This window comes from Acomys minous, assembly GCF_964271855.1.
Source record: "Acomys minous genome assembly, chromosome: 17".
In the NCBI taxonomy this organism is placed as follows: Eukaryota; Metazoa; Chordata; class Mammalia; order Rodentia; family Muridae; genus Acomys; species Acomys minous.
In genome coordinates, this window is record NC_140500.1 from 26,270,008 (window position 1) to 26,286,686 (window position 16,679).

The 16,679-nt window shown below is 45.4% G+C and overlaps 1 protein-coding gene across 3 annotated transcripts in view; it reads right to left on the bottom strand.

The window, feature by feature from the left end:
- The window catches only part of CACNA2D4 (calcium voltage-gated channel auxiliary subunit alpha2delta 4), a gene marked incomplete at its 5' end in the record, with an annotated part of 99,668 nt that overhangs the window by 74,166 nt on the left and 8,823 nt on the right, over window positions 1-16,679 (bottom strand). For all 3 annotated transcript variants that reach the window (XM_084766093.1, XM_084766092.1, XM_084766091.1), the window contains 2 exons: window positions 869-1,019; window positions 1,564-1,624. In XM_084766093.1, coding sequence (XP_084622219.1) covers window positions 869-1,019; window positions 1,564-1,624 — 212 coding nt within the window. The remainder of the gene's footprint in view (window positions 1-868; window positions 1,020-1,563; window positions 1,625-16,679) is intronic.

The window sequence follows — 16,679 nt, forward strand, 5'->3', positions numbered from 1 at the left end:
TTTCTGAGGAAGCAAGGGCAGAGTGTTAGACAGAAGAGCTGCAGGCTCTGAGGGACAGTGCTCTTCCCTTCCCTAGTAGGGTTTGGAAGCTGTTTCTGTGGACCATCCTGTGGGTACAGGCTCTGGGGTGGGGGTGGAAGTCAGCCCAGGGAAGGTGATGGGCTTGGAGTGATGCCATGACCAAGCTGAGCCTTGGGTAGCAGCTCAAGGCTTGTATTCCCCCAGCAGGATCATTCTGAAGAGAGACACTTTTGCCGAAGCGTGTCTCCATGCCACATAAATTCCACTAACAGCCTGAAATGGCAGCAACTATGCAGACTGGTAAAGAATTTTGGATTGAGTGTCCTTCCAAATGACACCCCAGGGTGGCTGTCAGCGCTGCTTCCGTGGAGCTGAAGTGGTCCCCTATCTGGTTGTACTTTTAAGCCCTCTCTCCCCTCTCTTTTATGCACCTCCTTCCTGCCTGTGTATCTGGACTTAGAGGATAAGGAAAGCGAGAGAAGGGGAATCATAGCAGATCAAGGGCCCAAGACCATCTGACCTCCTGTGGATGGGAGGCTGCCGGAAGCCCATGGTCTGTGGGCACTGCAGGGGCTGGTGGAAGATGTGGCCTCCACAAGGGGCGTGCACATTCACATATTATTTCAGGTGCTTTAAGGGACCTCATAAAGCCGCCACCCCCCCCACCCCCACCCCCAGGCAGACTATGGATGCTAGTTCAGGAGTCCCCAGTGTGGAGAAAGGTGTCCCCTCTGGGATGGGAGGCATCTGTGGCTGGAAACACTGGCCCTTATGGTTCAGGGAAAAAAAAATTTTTCCCCCAGAGCAGATGAGAGCAAAGAGTAACTGCAGAAGAGGAGGCCATTACCGCAATTACATTCACGAAGTCATTCTCCCCCAGGGTGTCCAAAATGGTGGTGATGGTGTGCTTGGCAATAGCCATCCTCAGCCCCTTCATGCTGCCGCTCACGTCCACCAGAATCACTATGTCCTTGGGAGAAGTGGCAGCTTGTATGTACCTTTAGCAGAAAGAAAGGCAACTGGGGATGGAGGCCTAGGCTGGTACTGTCACCTGGCTGGGGGCCCCCAGTTAATGCATTTGGTCAGGCCCATGGGTTTTCCCAAGTTCAGGTCGATGAACTGCCATCCCTAGGTTTCGTGGTGTGCTGTAACTCCTGGACACCAAGGCTATGGGGGGTGGTGAGATTGGAAATAAGCCTTCTCGGTTTTTTTGGCAGAGGACAGCCAGAGTCCCCGTGGGCCTGGCAACAGGAAGGGAGGGGGCTTGAAGACCCTGCTGGTCTACCAGGCAAAGGATTTGTCAAGAGCAGAGCTGGAGGCTAATCTGGAGACAGCCTTGGGCACTGGAGGGAGCTCAGAGGAGGAGATAGCGGGGAGGGAGCGAGGAGTATAGCCAGCAAGTCTTCCTGTTCCTGGGTCAGATTAAGCCACTGATGCTCCTCCCTAAGTGTCTGGGGAGGGGACGGGCAAGAAAGGCAGGCAAAGCCCAAAGGATGGAAGATAAATGCTGGGACCCAGTGCCTCTCCTCTGAGAGTGCTTACCAGCCACGGTTTCTGCAGTCAAAGGCAATGACTCCATTTTCATCAGGTGTCCACTTTATTCCTGAGGAAACAAAGGCTGCACTTCTCACCAGCTCAGGGAGCTGCTGGGAGGTCTTGGCTATTGCTGGCTCTCAGAATAGTCCTGACCCCTAGGATAGGTTCTGCTTCCAGTATTGAGAGCTTGGTGAGGACACTAAACTAACTACACCCTGTAAACTGAGGCAGCTGGCAAGGATGGAGGCCAGGTCGACAGACAGATGCTATCAAAACTGCAAGAGCCAGTGTAGGGACCCACACATGTGCCTGGGGCTCATTTGTGAGGCTAAACCGTCTATCAGATAGAGGAAAAGGAGCTGTGGGAGCCATCTGGCCACAGTGAGAGCCAGTGCTGTGACCTGCTCTCACCCCAGCCAGGTGGCTCATTAGCATGTGTGGTCCCTCCTGGGCTAAGGGAAAAAAAAAGTTACTAAGTAATTTGATGTCAGGAACTCCTGGTACCAAGCAGAGTAGGTGTTCAACAGCTGTCTCCTGTATGGAAGGAAGGGCATGAGAGACCTTGCTTGAACCCTAGCAGAGCGCAGGGGGTGGATTTTGTCTTTTCATCTAAACATTAGTTAGGATAAATGTGCATAAAATACCACCAGCATGATTCACAAATCCTCTGTGGAGAAAGACCTTCGTAATCAGGAATAATGGGTTCAAAATGAGCGAGAAGAACAGATGGGATTGTAATATGCTGTGCTGGGTCTGGACGAAGCACTAGGGCAGAACCCAGCGGTCTAGCTGCCCCTGGGGGAGGGGGGCTTCTGGTTTGAAGGCAGGTGGGATCAAAGGGGACGGAGCCTTCAGGACCATTCCCTGAGACCACCAAGTATGAATGGATGAGGGAAGGGGGGGGGAGGGAAGGAACAGCCAAAAGCAAGGTCTTGAAGGAAGGAAACAGGACAGGAGCAAAGGCAGGCTTGATGGAACATGTGTGGCATGGCTTTGGCTTAGGCTGCAAGTGACAAGAAGAGCAAGGCCCTCCTCCCAAGGCCACTCTGAGAGCAGCCAGGTGATGACAGCAGTGGGGTGATGGGAAATTTGGACTGAGAACAGTGCTGAGGAATAGCTGAGCTGACATTCTTGGCCTGAATCAAAACCTTAGAGGGCTTTGACAGTCCTGGATGCCTTATCCTCAAGTCGAGACAAAAATGAAAGTTTCCTCCCTCCCCTGCTCCCTCTCACCCTTCCTCCTTCTCCAACCTCTCTATCCCTCCTTCCCACATGGTTTCATGCCTATAGGATTTCCTTAGAGAACATAGGAGCAGTGCTGCTCATACATGAAGATGCCCAAAACCATGAGAAGCAAGTGTGAGAGGCACTGAAATCACCTGCACTGGATGTATCTTCCTGAGAATTACAGATGGTGCAGCCACCATATACAAAATACAGGCTGGGCATGTGACATCATCTGGGTCTGAAATGTCCCCAAGTGCTTATCTACTACTAAAGGCCTGGTCCCCAGCCCATGGTGTCCTGAGGGGAATCCTGAAGTGGTGCCCTCGTGGGAGGAAGTTAGGCCATTGGTATCTACCTTGAAGTGGGTATTGGGACCCTGGTCCCCTCTTCCTGTTTTCTCTCGATTTCCCCAACACAAAAGGCGAGCAGCTTTGCTTTAACATGTATCCTACCATGATGTCTTATATTGTCATAGGTCCAAAGTCACACAGCCAGGTGACTATGGACTAGAACCTCTGACAACGTGAGCAGAAATAAACCCATCTTCCCCATAGCTGACTATTTCAGATGTTCTGTCACACTGAGGAGAGACTGAGCAACACAGTGAGTTTGAGGAGCCACAGAGAACATTCAACGAGAAAAGATCAAGACTGAAGAAGCAAAGCCAGGCATGGCGGCATTTACCTTTAATCCCAGCTCTTGAGATGCAGAGGCAGGAGGATCTCTCCGAGTTCCAGGCCAACCTGGTCTACATAGGGAGTTCCAGGATAACAAGGGGTATACAATAGAGAGACCTGTAATTGAGAGACACTTCTTCAAAGAAAGGAAGAACGAAGGAAGGAAAGAAGCAAGCTGGGCATTGTGAAATACGACTGAGAAGGTGAGGTGGGAGGGTCTCTGAGTTCGAGGCCAGTCAGTGAGGGTTGCATAGTGAGACACTGTGAAGAGGAGGAGGAGGAGGAGGAGGAGGAGGAGGAGGAGGAGGAGAAATGTTTTTAATATTTTGGGACTTTTAAAAATGAAAAGAGTTCAGGTTAAAAGAAATATCTCAGTGAGAAAATAAAACACAGAAAGAGAAAATTCAACATCTGAAAGATTAGTCCAGAGTTATGTTGATTCTAGAATGAGAAAATGTCGTAAATACCCTAGTGGAGGTGCACAAAGAAACAAAAGGGAGAGTTGTGAGGAAGACAATGACTGAAGAGATGTTCCATGGGTGGGGATGGGGGTTGGAGAGATGACTCAGTTAAGTGCTAGCCTCAGAAGCTTGATAACATGGGTTTGGATACCCAGGCCCCTGTCCCCCCCCACACACACACTTTGTAGTTTCCTGTGCCTGTAATGCCAGTGCCGGAGTGTATGCAGAGACAGGAGGATCCCCAGAACTTGCTGTCTGGTGGTCCAGCCAAATCAGCACAAGTTCAGTGAGAGACCATGTCACCCAATAAGATGTAGAAGATTGAGATGGATATTGGATGTCAACCTCTGGACTCTACATGCATGATCACAGGCACATATACACATATACACACACAGGCACCCATAACACATACATGCACATACAACACACACATGCAAACACACATAAAACATGATAAAAAAGAGATGCTGGCTAATGTTCTAGAATAGAGAGCCCAATTTACATATCCAGAAGACGTAATGTATTTCAGTGCAGCAAAAAGGATGTCTCCATGCAGATGCATAAAGCTGCAGAATGTCATGGAGAAACACTCACATCTCAAAAGCACCCAGAAAAGGAACAGCAGCTAAACTGATCGCAGATTTCCTCAGCATCAGTGGGAGACATAGGAGGAAAATGCAGCCCTAGGATGCTGAGAGAACAGTGCTCCTGCGGTGGGAATGCTCTTCATAAGAAGCTGAGAGTGAGGGCAACACCTGCAGGGAGACACACTTGGAGGCGGTTTACCATGAGAGAGGACTCCTGAGAGAGTTTGCTTCTGGAAGAGGGAAAGTAACCTGGAAAAAAAAAAACAGCCCAGGATGCACAAAGGGATGGTGAACAGAAACAGCAAATGTTAAGTCAAGTCCCGGTAATCATCTGTGGGACAATTTTTTTGAAATGTGAGTTGATGGTAGAGTAAAATCACGACAGAAAAGGGGTCAGGAGGACAGAGAAGGGGCCAGGAGCACAGAAATTCTGAAGTCCTCTCCTGCAAGGAATTCTTTTGGGAAGAAGATAATAATTTGTAATGCCCTGTCATGCTGAATATGTCTGATGATATTGTAAAGTAATTGCCAGAAGAATTGGACCAGGCGAGGAGCTTATTTTCAAATGGATAGATGGATAGGTGTGTGTGTGTGTGTGTGTGTGTGTGTGTGTGTGTGTGTGTGTGTGTGTGTGTGTGTGTATAACAGAGAAGGGAGATTTACCAATAGGAGTAGCAATTTAAAAAGAAAAAGAAAATGTGAAAATGTTGGGACTTGTAAAACGACTTAAAACAAGATCACATATACCAACAGGCACTAAAAATGCAAATGTCATAAAGATTACTGATTTGGGTAACTATTTAAGAGTTTTAAAGTATTTTTGAGAGGCATTGGTTAAGGTAAAATGACATTTAAAGGCTAAAACCAAAAGGAAAGAAAATATACCATGAGGGTACCACTCTATGACATCCAAGAAAGAAATTTAAAATGAAATATTGGGGGGGGGGATAATGAAAAGTCAGCCACAATAAGCAGACAAAGCAACAGTGACACAGGAAATGGAAGCAAACAAATCAGCACAACAGAGCCAACGGCACGGGGTCTTCCTTCGACAGATGGACCCCATGCGCCCTTCTCAAGCACTCACAGGATGCTCCACAGCTTAAAATTCATTTCAATTAACATCACTTATTACCACACAGATCACAGAGCGAGTGAGTTAGGAATTTATTTTATCCCTTTTATCTAGATACATGTGTGTGGGTCTGTGTGTGGATATATGCACCAGACTGCCAGTGTCCCTGGAGGCCAGGATTCCCCTGGAGCTGGGATTACAGGCAATTGTGAGCCACCATGATGTGAGTGCTGGGGACTGAGCTTGGCTCCTCTTCAAGGGCGTGCTAAGCAAGCCCTCTTCCAGCCCTCCAGGGATCATCCTTTGTCGCTCTTTACTTCTTTGTCCTATCTCAGCCATTTTAGTTCTAACCTTTTATGTGTATGTTGACGTGCTGGGATTGTAATTCTCTGAGTCTCTCCCTCCCTCCCTCCCTCCCTCCCTCCCTCCCTCCCTCCCCCCCTCTCTCCGCCTGGCCTGAAACTCATTATGTAGCTCAGGCTGGGCTTTGTCTTGTGTCAGTTCTCTTGTCTAAGCCCCTGAGTGTTGGTACCACAGGTGTGAGCCGCCATGTCTAGAAAGAAAGGAAATTTACATGACCACTTTCCTTACAAGTTGTCATAGTTAGGGTTTTATTGCTGTGAAGAGACACCATGGCCCTGGCAACTCCTATGAAGGAAAACATCTAACTGTGCCTGGCTTACAGTTTTAGAAAAGTTTAGTTCATTATCATCATGGTGGGAAACATGGTGGCGTGCTGGCCGACCTGGTGCTGGAGAAGGAGCTGAGAGTTCTACATCTTGATCTGCAGGCAGCAGGAGATTGCCACATCGGGCATAGCTTGAGCGTAGGAGACCTCAAAGCCAATCCCCATAGTGACACGCTTTTTCCAACAAGGCCACACTAATATGTCTTTTTACTTTTAATTTTTTTTCTTTCTTTTTTTCTTTCTTTCTTTCTTTCTTTCTTTCTTTCTTTCTTTCTTTCTTTCTTTCTTTCTACAGGGTTTTACTGTGTAGCCCTGGTTGGCCTAGAATTCACTATGCAGACTAGGTTGACCTTGCATTTACAGATATCTGCCTGCCTCTGCCTCTGGACCTAATAGCGCCACTCCCTGTGGCCAAACATTCAAACAGATGAGTCTGTGGAGACCACTGCAATTCAAACCACCACACTCACTCCCTGGCCGCCATAGGCTTGTAGCCATAGCATAATGCAGAAATGCATTCACTCCAACTTCAAGTGCTAGTCCCTCTGGGCCAAGGATTCAGACACATAGGTCTATGGGGGACGTTCCTGTTCAAACCAGCACACAAGCACAAATACAAAAGTCCTAAACAAAAGGTTACTGAGCCCAGCGTAGCAATGTATGAAAGGATTACTAAAATCAAGTCAGGGTATTAATAGGTGTCCCGGCTGGTTTTGTGCGTCAATTTGACTCATGTGAGTCATCAGAGAGGAAGGAGCCTCAGTTGAGCAAGTGCCTCCATGAGATCCAGCTGTAAGACACTTTTCTCAATTAGTGATCAGTGGGGGGCGGGCCCAGTCCATTGTGGGTGGTGCCATCTTAGGGCTGGTGGTCCTGGGTTCTATAAAAAAGCAGGTCGAGCAAACCAGTAAACAGCACCTTCCATGGCTTCTGCATTCAGCCCTGTTTGAATTCCTGTACTGACTTCCTTTCATGATAAACAGCAATGTGGAAGTGTAAGCCAGATAAACCTGTCCCTCTCCAACTTGCTTTTTGGCCATGGTGTTTCATCACAGCAATAGACACCCTAACTAAGACAACAGGAATGAAAATATGGGTTAACACCAGTAAATCTGTGAGCTAAGTGGGCAAAATGCAAAATGCCTTTCTCAGGGAGGGAACACATACAGCTACTCCTACTGCATCATCAGAAAACTGTGACGTCAGACCATCATCGTGGACTAACAGGGAGCTTTAAGGTTGGACAATACCTACTTAGACAGAGTGTGAGTCACCAGGATATCTTGTTCATTGCTTCAAAGGAATGTAACTCATCCGATTGTTTTGGAAAACAGTTTGTTTCCCAAAGTTGGATATCTACATAGCGTAAGACCTAGAAAATATAATCCGAGATACAGACTCAAGGGAAACTCCTGCACTACGCCTCAAATGACATGGGTAAGGGCTCTCATGGGATGGGCACAGAGTTCAGTGCTGGAACGCTTGCCTGACATGCAGGGGATCCTTTGTATCATCCACAGCACATGTGTGCACACCCACACCCACCACACACACACAGACACACACACACAAGAGATAGAGAGATAGATAGGGAGAGAGAGAGAGAGAGAGAGAGAGAGAGAGAGAGAGAGAGAGAGAGCATGTGTGCTCACAATACTGTTCCTGAAAGTGAAAGACAAGGGAAGCAGTCCATAGGTGATAAAGACTAAAGATTAAAGACGATGGGAGAGACTGACATTGAGGATGCAAAAACCCAGGAGAATCCTGGTGGCATCAAACTACCGTATTTTTCAGATATAAGATGCACTTTTCCCCCTAAAACGTGTGGGGGGGGGGAGGAATTAGGGTGCGCCTTATGGTCTGATTGCTGTTTTTACTGTTTTTCTTGTTTTACTGCTTTAAAAACTGGGTGTATCTTATGGTCAGGTGCGTCTTATAGTCCAAAAAATACGGTAAATGAAAAAGCAAGTCCTAAAAGCACATATACTAAGCCAGATTTATAAAATTTAAAACAAGCGAAGCAGAAAAAAAGCATTCTGCGCTTTAGAAGATAAGATGGTAGAGTAGGAGGCGCTGGGAGCCTGCCCACCTAGACAATAATTGCATGGTTTGAATATGTCTGATATCACTATTTCGGAATGCTTGAGTCTATTAAAGGCTTTCAACTTGGGGGAGACTTCTTTGATGGTAAATTGCAGTTAGTGTCTATCAGTTTCAGCTCTTTGCATTCCAGCTGCCCACCTCCCATGTCAGTCCTGCGCAGGCAGCTGTGCATGTATTCTTAGAGCAGCTAGAACACATCTCACAGGAGTCAAGTTTAGCCCCAAAGACCCTGCTTTCCAAAAATAGGGGAGCCCGCTGTGGTTGCTGAATCTGGTTACTGTGATGCACGCATGAAGACCAATGGCCGTCTTTATTGCACTTTCCATGTTGGTGCAAGTCTCTTCTCCTAGCCCAAGTCACTTCTAGAAAATGTAAGGACCAGTTATTTCCTTTCCATCAATTCACTTTGCAGTCTTTGGAGCCATGCATTAAAGGGAAGAATATTTTAAAACAGCTGCATTTATAAAGAGAATTGTACGGTGACCATGCATGTGACCAGAAAGAGCTGAGACCTTAAACCTATACTTAAGACTGATCTTCAGCACAGAGTCAGCCTAAAACAATAAAAACACAAAACAATGGCAAACTATGGAAAAAGGAATCGGATTTCCAGGGTTACACCGTTAGGTTTTGATGCCCACTTTTCAATGAAAACAAAAACAAAACACCAGGCATACAAAGGGATAGGAAAGTATGGCCATTGGGGAGGAGGGGAGGGCTGATAGAAACTATGTCTGGAAAACATCAGATGACAGATAATATCAGACAAACACTTTGCAAGTCTTCAAGACATCCAAAGGAACAAAGGAAGACGTGGAAAAATCCATGTAACAATATATAAACAAGATGCAATACCAGCAAAAAACTTAAAAAGAAACAAAAAAGGAAATTCTGGAGTTGCAAATACCATAACTAAAATGAAAGACAAAAACCAAAACCAAAATAAAACTGCAAAGTTTCAAAGGTAGATGTTGGCAGATGGAAAACTCAGTCAGTGAAAGCCAAGATAGGACAACAGAGATGCTTGAGTGTGAAGGAGAAAGCATGGAGTTTAGCAAAGGCTGCAGAGATCTGCGGACACCACTGGGCTGAGCACCAATGCACTGGAGGAGCCCCAGGAGGAGAAGAGTGGGACAATGAAAGAGAGAGAGAGAGAGAGAGAGAGAGAGAGAGAGAGAGAGAGAGAGAGAGAGAGCATTTGGAGAAACAATGCCCCCGAGCTTCTCATATGTGATGAACATTGTAAATATAAAATACAAATATAGACTTTGAATGATGTGTAAAAAGATAAATTTCCCCCTCGATTTTAAGTAAGATCAACATAAAGGGCCAATTCTAAGAGATATTATGATCAAACTGTCAAAAGCCAAAGACGGGCCAACATTAAACCAGAATATACAAAAAACTTGAAGCTCTCAATTACAAGCAACAAGAGCAAAACTGTAATTAAAATCTTCCCAGAAAGAAAGGTGCTGGAGCAGATGGGCTCACTGCCAGATTCTATCAGCCGCTCAAGGAAGCCTTAACACCAACTCTTTCTACTTTATCCCACAAAGCAAGAAGGGAAGGATGCCACCAGACTCATTCTACAGAGCCAGTGTTATCTTGGTACCCAAACAGGTCAATGCAAAAAAAAAAGGAAGAAAGAAAGATAATTACGGACTAATTTTTTTGATGACCTTAGGGGCAAAAATTATTGTTTTTGTTTTGTTGAGATAGGGTCTCTCTCAATGTAATCCTGGCTGTCCCAGACCTCTCTATATAGATCAGACCTCGAACTCACAGATATCTGCCTGCTTCTGCTTCCCAAGTGCTGGGATTAAAGGCGTGCACCATCATGTCCAACTCAAAAATTCTTAACAAAATGCATGCATAACAAACTCAGGAACACATGGAGAAGATCATTCATCGACACCAAGTGAGCCTCACCCCAGAGATGCAAGGGTGTTTAACACATACAAGTCAAGAAAATGTAATGCGCCAGGCAAACAAACTGAAGGACAGAAGCCACAAGGCATCTCAACTGATGCCACAAAGGCATGTGACAAAGCTCAGCATGGCCTCCTCATGATAAAAGTCCTGGAGACACTGGGAATATTGGGAACATATTTCCAAGTAATAAAGGTGATTTAAAACAAACCTATGCCAATATTATATCAAACAAAGACAAACTGAGATTCAGATGATATGGTGAAGGGGAAAGAAAAGCTCTGTCCTGAAAATTCAGGACACAGGGCAGGGTATGTCAGCCATGTCCCGCAGCGGATAGAGACCGAGGAGTGCTGGGAGAACCTGGAGCTGTTTGTTCCTGGTCTGGAGCACACCATTTCAGCAATTTAAGAATTCGCACGGAATCATGAAGGACCATAGATACCCAAGACAACCCTGAGTAAAGACACAGGTGGAGGCCTCACAATTCCTGACTCAACTTATCCTACAGGGTATACATAGAATCTATGCTCTAGTGAAAAAGACAGCTTGGTATGACGTAAAAACAGGCAGGCAGAGCAATGAGGCAAAACAGAGGAGCTGGGAACACGCTGACAAAGCTGCAGCCACCGTTTTTGACAAAGGAGGTGAACGTTTGCAACGGAAAAGGCCTGTTTAACAAACATGGCTGATCAGCGTGGACATCTACCAGCCAAATAACGAAAGTAACTCCACATCCTTCAACTGTACACAAATCAGCTGGAAAAGGATCAACAGTCATAATTTTAAATCTGAAACACTGAAACTGCTGAAAGGGAAGCTGGAAATATTCTACAAGACACAGGTTAGGCAAGAACTTTCTTCAAAACAAAACAAAACAAAACTGTGACGGCACAAGAACAAGCCCAGGTATTGACGGATAGGATGGATCGCATTAAATTAGAGAGGTTTCGCACAGCAAAAGAAACCACCAGCAGAGAGAACGCCCTGCAGGGTGGAAGAATGTCTACCAGCTATACGTTTAGCCAGGGGCTGATATCCAGAATTTACAAAGAACTTCAAACATGCAACACCAACCCCCCCACCCCCAAAGTTGCCAATTAGTAGATGGACTAACGAAATGAATAGACAGTTCTCAAAAGAAGAAACACAACTCAACTTGCCAATAATGATTTATAAAAGTGTCAAGCATCCCTCATCATTAAAATAGGCAAATTAAAGTTACTTTCAGATACCTGCTTGCCCTAGTCAGAATGACTGTCACCGAGAGATCTAAAGCAAGCATTAGTAAAGAGGAGCCTTTACTCACTGCTTGTAGGAGTGAGCGAGAGTTAACACAGCCGGTATGGAAGTCAGTTCAGAGGGCCCTTAGCAAATGAAAAAAATAGAATTACCACATGACCCTGCCATGCCACTCCGGGGCATACACTCAGAGAACTCCATATCCCACCCTGGAGATATGTTCTTATGCCTGTTTACTGCTGCTCTATTTATTATTCAAGAAAACAAAACCCACCTAGCTAGCCATCCAGCAATAGATGAATGGAGAGAGAGAGATGAGTGGCACAAATACAGAAGGGAATGGTGTTCACCTGTAGGGATAAGTGAAATAAGGGCATCTGCAGGAAAACGGATGAACACGGAAGGTAGAGTATTTAGGGAGTTGACCCAAACTCAGAAAGATGTGGATCCTAGCCTACAATGTATACACACATATGTGTACACAAGTGTAAGCGTGGGCACAGCATAACACAAGGAGAGCAAGGAAGGCTGCTATTAGGTGACGAGAAGGGACAAGATGCAAGCGGGAGCATGTATGTCATGATAGAGTGTATAAAGCTTAATTTTAGAAGAAGTTTCAACTCTGTAATAGTTCTTGTGGCTGACGAGTGAATAACAGTGTAATTGATGGGGTCGGGGGAGGCGGCTCAGGAATTAGGCGCATTGGCCACTCTTTCAGAGGACCTAAGCTCTGTTCCCACAGGGCAGCTCACAATCGTCTGTAACTGTAGTCCCAGGGGATCTGATGTCCTCTTCTGGCTTCTGTGGGCACCAAGCATGCATGTGGTACACAAGCGTATGCAGAAAACGCCAACATACGTAACATAAAATAAAGTAAGTGATAATGAAAGCTCAAGACCCTGAGTGAAGCCCCGTGGTTCCAGAACGGCCGTCCTGACTGTGCAGGAGTTCACTGATGTGTGTGGAGGTTGGCACAGGGAAAGTGTCTGAGTGGCTGCCTTAAACCACCTGAGTGGTGTTTTTGTGAGTTGATTTGAATAAAGCATTTTTTAAAAAAGAAGTATAAGAGCTGGGCGGTGGTGGCGCACGCCTTTAATCCCAGCCCTCGGGAGGCAGAGGCAGGCAGATTGCTGTGAGTTCAAGGCCAGCTTGGTCTACAAAGTGAGTCCAGGACAGCCAAGGCTACACAGAGAAACCCTGTCTTGAAAAAAGGAGGGAAAAAAACCCCACCAAAAACCAAAACCAAAACAACAACAACAAAACACAAAAGAGAAGTATAAAACATAAGAAATCAATTATAAATATATAAGGAAAAAGTAAATTAGGACAGAAATTAAATGAAATAATAGAAAACTACAGAGAAAACACGTGAAATAAAAATGTAGTTATCTGACATCGTCAATAGAATTGACAAAGCTTTTAAGAAAACAGGCTTGAGCTGGGCATAGTGGCGCACACCTTTAATCCCAGCACTTGGGAGAAAGAGGCAGGTGGATTGCTGTGAGTTCGAGGCCAGACTGGTCTACAGAGTGAGTCCAGGACAGCCAATGCTACACAGAGAAACTTTGTCTCGAAAAATCAAAACAAAAAACCACCACCACCACCAAAAACAACAACAAAACAGGCTCAAATTGCTAAAATAAAAGGTGAAAATGGGATGTTCATTATAATTCTGTGGAAGTAAAAGAAAGGTCGGTGCACAGCCAAATGTCAACCGATTGGACAATCTATGTCCAAGAGACAAACTCTAGAGACACGCAACTACCACAACTAAGTCATGAAAACAGTCTAAACAGACTCGTAACTACTAGGGAGACAGAGACAAAAATTTGAATCTCCCAGCAGAGTGCTGAGAGTGGAACGCAAGAGGGGGGATGGAAGAGGGGGATGGAATGACCCAGAGTGTCCAGGAGCCCCACAGGGAGACCAGCAAGGCCTGCAGATCTGGACCCAGGGGGGCCTCTTCAAACTGTTGCACCAACCAAGGACAATGCATGTAGTGAACCTGTTCAGATCTAGCCAATGGACAGCTCATTCCCCACCGTTGTAGGAGGGAGCGGGGACTTCCTCTGGCATGAACTCTGGTACTCCCGATATATTACTTCCCCTTGGGGGAGGTGCCTATCCAGATGCGACCTGTTAGGTTGTGGTCATATGGTGGGGGAGGAGGTCCCCTTCTGTCAGAGGTCTAGGGGAGGGGAATAGGGCAGAAGAGGGAGGGAGGACAGGAACAGGAAGATACAAGTGAGGGGATAAAAATCGAGATGTAATCTGAATGAATTATAATAAATTAAAAAAAAAGAATTTTTAAGCAATTCCTCATTGCCTAACTAAGAAATTACAAATTTAGAACGTAGGCAAGCAAACCAACCATAAGTCAAAACACTCACGGTGCTCCTTGGGTGACTATTGGCTCATGTGTGCATGCATGTAGATGCCAGGGGAAGACACCAGGCATCTTCCTCTATTGTTGTCCACAGTATTGCCCGAGACATGAACTCTCGTAACCCTAACCCCATTGTTTACTCCAGGCTAGCCAGCCAGCCAGCTATTGGCCTTGCCTGCCTCTGCCCTCTAATGCTAGGGCTACAGTCTCGGGCATCCACCCCTAACTTTGACTTGGGTGCTGTGATCCTCAGTCTCAGCCCATGATGTCTGGAGAGAAAGCTCCGTGACCGACCTCAGCCCTTGCTTTTGACTATTTGAAGTTACACTTTGAGATTTTTATAGCTACTGTTCACATTATCATTATTTTGTTTGGAGCACGGACGCTCTGAGCCTTCCTGGCCTTCGGAATCACAAAGCAGGGTTATTTCTTAGGATGTGGGCATAGAAATGTAGATCACAGGCAGTTCTTTGTACATGTTTCAACTGGGAGTTGTGTAGCTGCAGGTCCTGTCAGTGGGAGGGCGTTTGTTGTTAAGAAGGTTCTATATTATATTGATTAATTCTTCCATCTGTACTCCTTTTGTATTTGGAATCAGTGTTAAACTTATAGTGCTAAAACAAAACAAACAAACAAAAACAACTACTCTGCCAACAAAGTGAAGTCCAGATCCCAATGGTCTCCAGATGAACAGTACCAAACACTTGAACACTTCACACAAATGCTCAAAATTTTCTCTAAATTTGAAGAGGGCATTATCTTGTTACCACAGAAAAATGCTACAAGAAAACTATAGCACAATATCCCCCCAAAACAGAATTGATGGATGCCCAACTCCAATAAAGCCTGACAAAGTAAATCCAGCAGCAAATTAAAAAGGCAATATATTATTCCTAGAAAGCAAGGATTTTCTAACCCATGAAAACTGACTGATATAAAATGTCACATTAACAGAAAAAAAAAGCCCTTGTATGATCATCCCAAATGAAGCAGAAAAAAAAATTTGGCAAAATCCAACTCACTTTCATGACAAAAAGTTTCGACAATCTAGCAATAGACGAAAACCACCTCAACACAACAAACTCCATGAATGGAAAAAACCCACAACATAAGGTTGAAAACGTTTGCTCATAGGCGTCATAAAACAGAATCATCTTTAAATAGTTATGTTTAAATCAGTACTGGAAGTTCTAGCCAGGGAAATTATGCAAGAAAAAAAAAAGGCAAAGGTGAAAGTGAAGAAGGAAGGTGATCTCTGCTCACATATTATAGGTTTGGCTTGTGGTTAGCGCCATAGAGTCCATAAGGCAGGAGTCAGGCCTCATAAATGAATTCTGCAACCTAGCAAACAAAAGCAGCTGCTATGAACAACCTGGAGAGGAAGTTACCAAAACGATCCAGTTTTCCGTAACATCACAAAGGCAGTAAAGAATTTTGTATAATAAACACTATAAACTGTTGGGGGTCTGGAGAAACCACTTAGTGGTTAAGAGTGCTTACTGCTCTTGCAAGGGACCAGGCTTAGTTCCTGACACCCACAGTCACCTGTGACCTAGTTCCAAGAAATCAAATGCCCTCTTCTGGACTCCATGGGCACTGCACCCATGTGGTGCATGTAACATATGTGCAGGTACAGTCATATAGTCTGGGTCCCAGTTCTGATGCTTTTCCTGCTTACTGGTCTGCTGCAAGGTGAGCCGCCTTGGCCATGTGCTCCTGGTGCTGTGACCTCTGTTATGCCTTCCTTTCTCTGGGGACTGAAACCCTCTCAAGCCATGAGTCGGAATACACTTTTCCTCCCATAAGCAGTTTGGACAGGTGTTTTGCCACGAGGAAGCAAAAGTGAGTGACACTCTAATGAGCCACATCTTCTGATTCGAACACTTATTGCAAGGCCAAAGCAATCAAAACAGTATGTTATAAACATCCAGCTGGATACAGGGACCCATGCAATAGAAGAGAGACACTGGAAAGAAACCCCTTGCCTCGTGATCAAATCATTGTTGACAGGGATGCCAAGTGTAGTTGGGAGCAAGCAGCAGTCTTTAAACAAATAGTGTTGAGGATCCTGGGAAGTCACATATATAAAAAAGAAGCTGAACCCTTCCTCACATGATATACAGAATCAACTTAAAATGAGTAAAAAGCTTAAGCGGAAGACTCACAAGTGCAGAATTTTTGCTAGAACACCCAGTGGAGCGTTGCCGTGATGCTGGAGTTGGCAACAATTTCTTGGCTGTAACATCAAAAAACATAGGCAGCAAAAGAAAGGTGGGCTAATTTAAACACTACCCGTTAAAAGACTACAAGACAATATATCAACAAATTAAAGAAGCAGCCCACAAAATGGGAGAAAATATTTGTAAATCATTAAGCCGACAAGGAATTAATAGTCAGAATATACAGAGAACTCCTGAGGCTCAGCAAGAAGAAAAACAATCCAATTAAAAATGGACCAAGAGGGATCCTCACAGGAACTCCTCTCTGGGGATGGCGAGAGTTCCCCAGGTGGCAGGGCCTCTGTGCCAGGGAGGGCTAAAGTGACCCAGGCAGGGAAGTAGAAACCCACAGCTAACTGGGAATATCTGGCAGAGACCCCAGGGAATACGCCAGGGATGGGAGCCACACTTGCTCTTTGCACCCTGTGAGAGGGGTCGACTTTTCAGTCAGAGAGGCCTGGGTTTGCCATTCCAGTGTCTTCCAGAAGAGGGGATACCACAAGTCTTTCTGGACATAGAAACCTG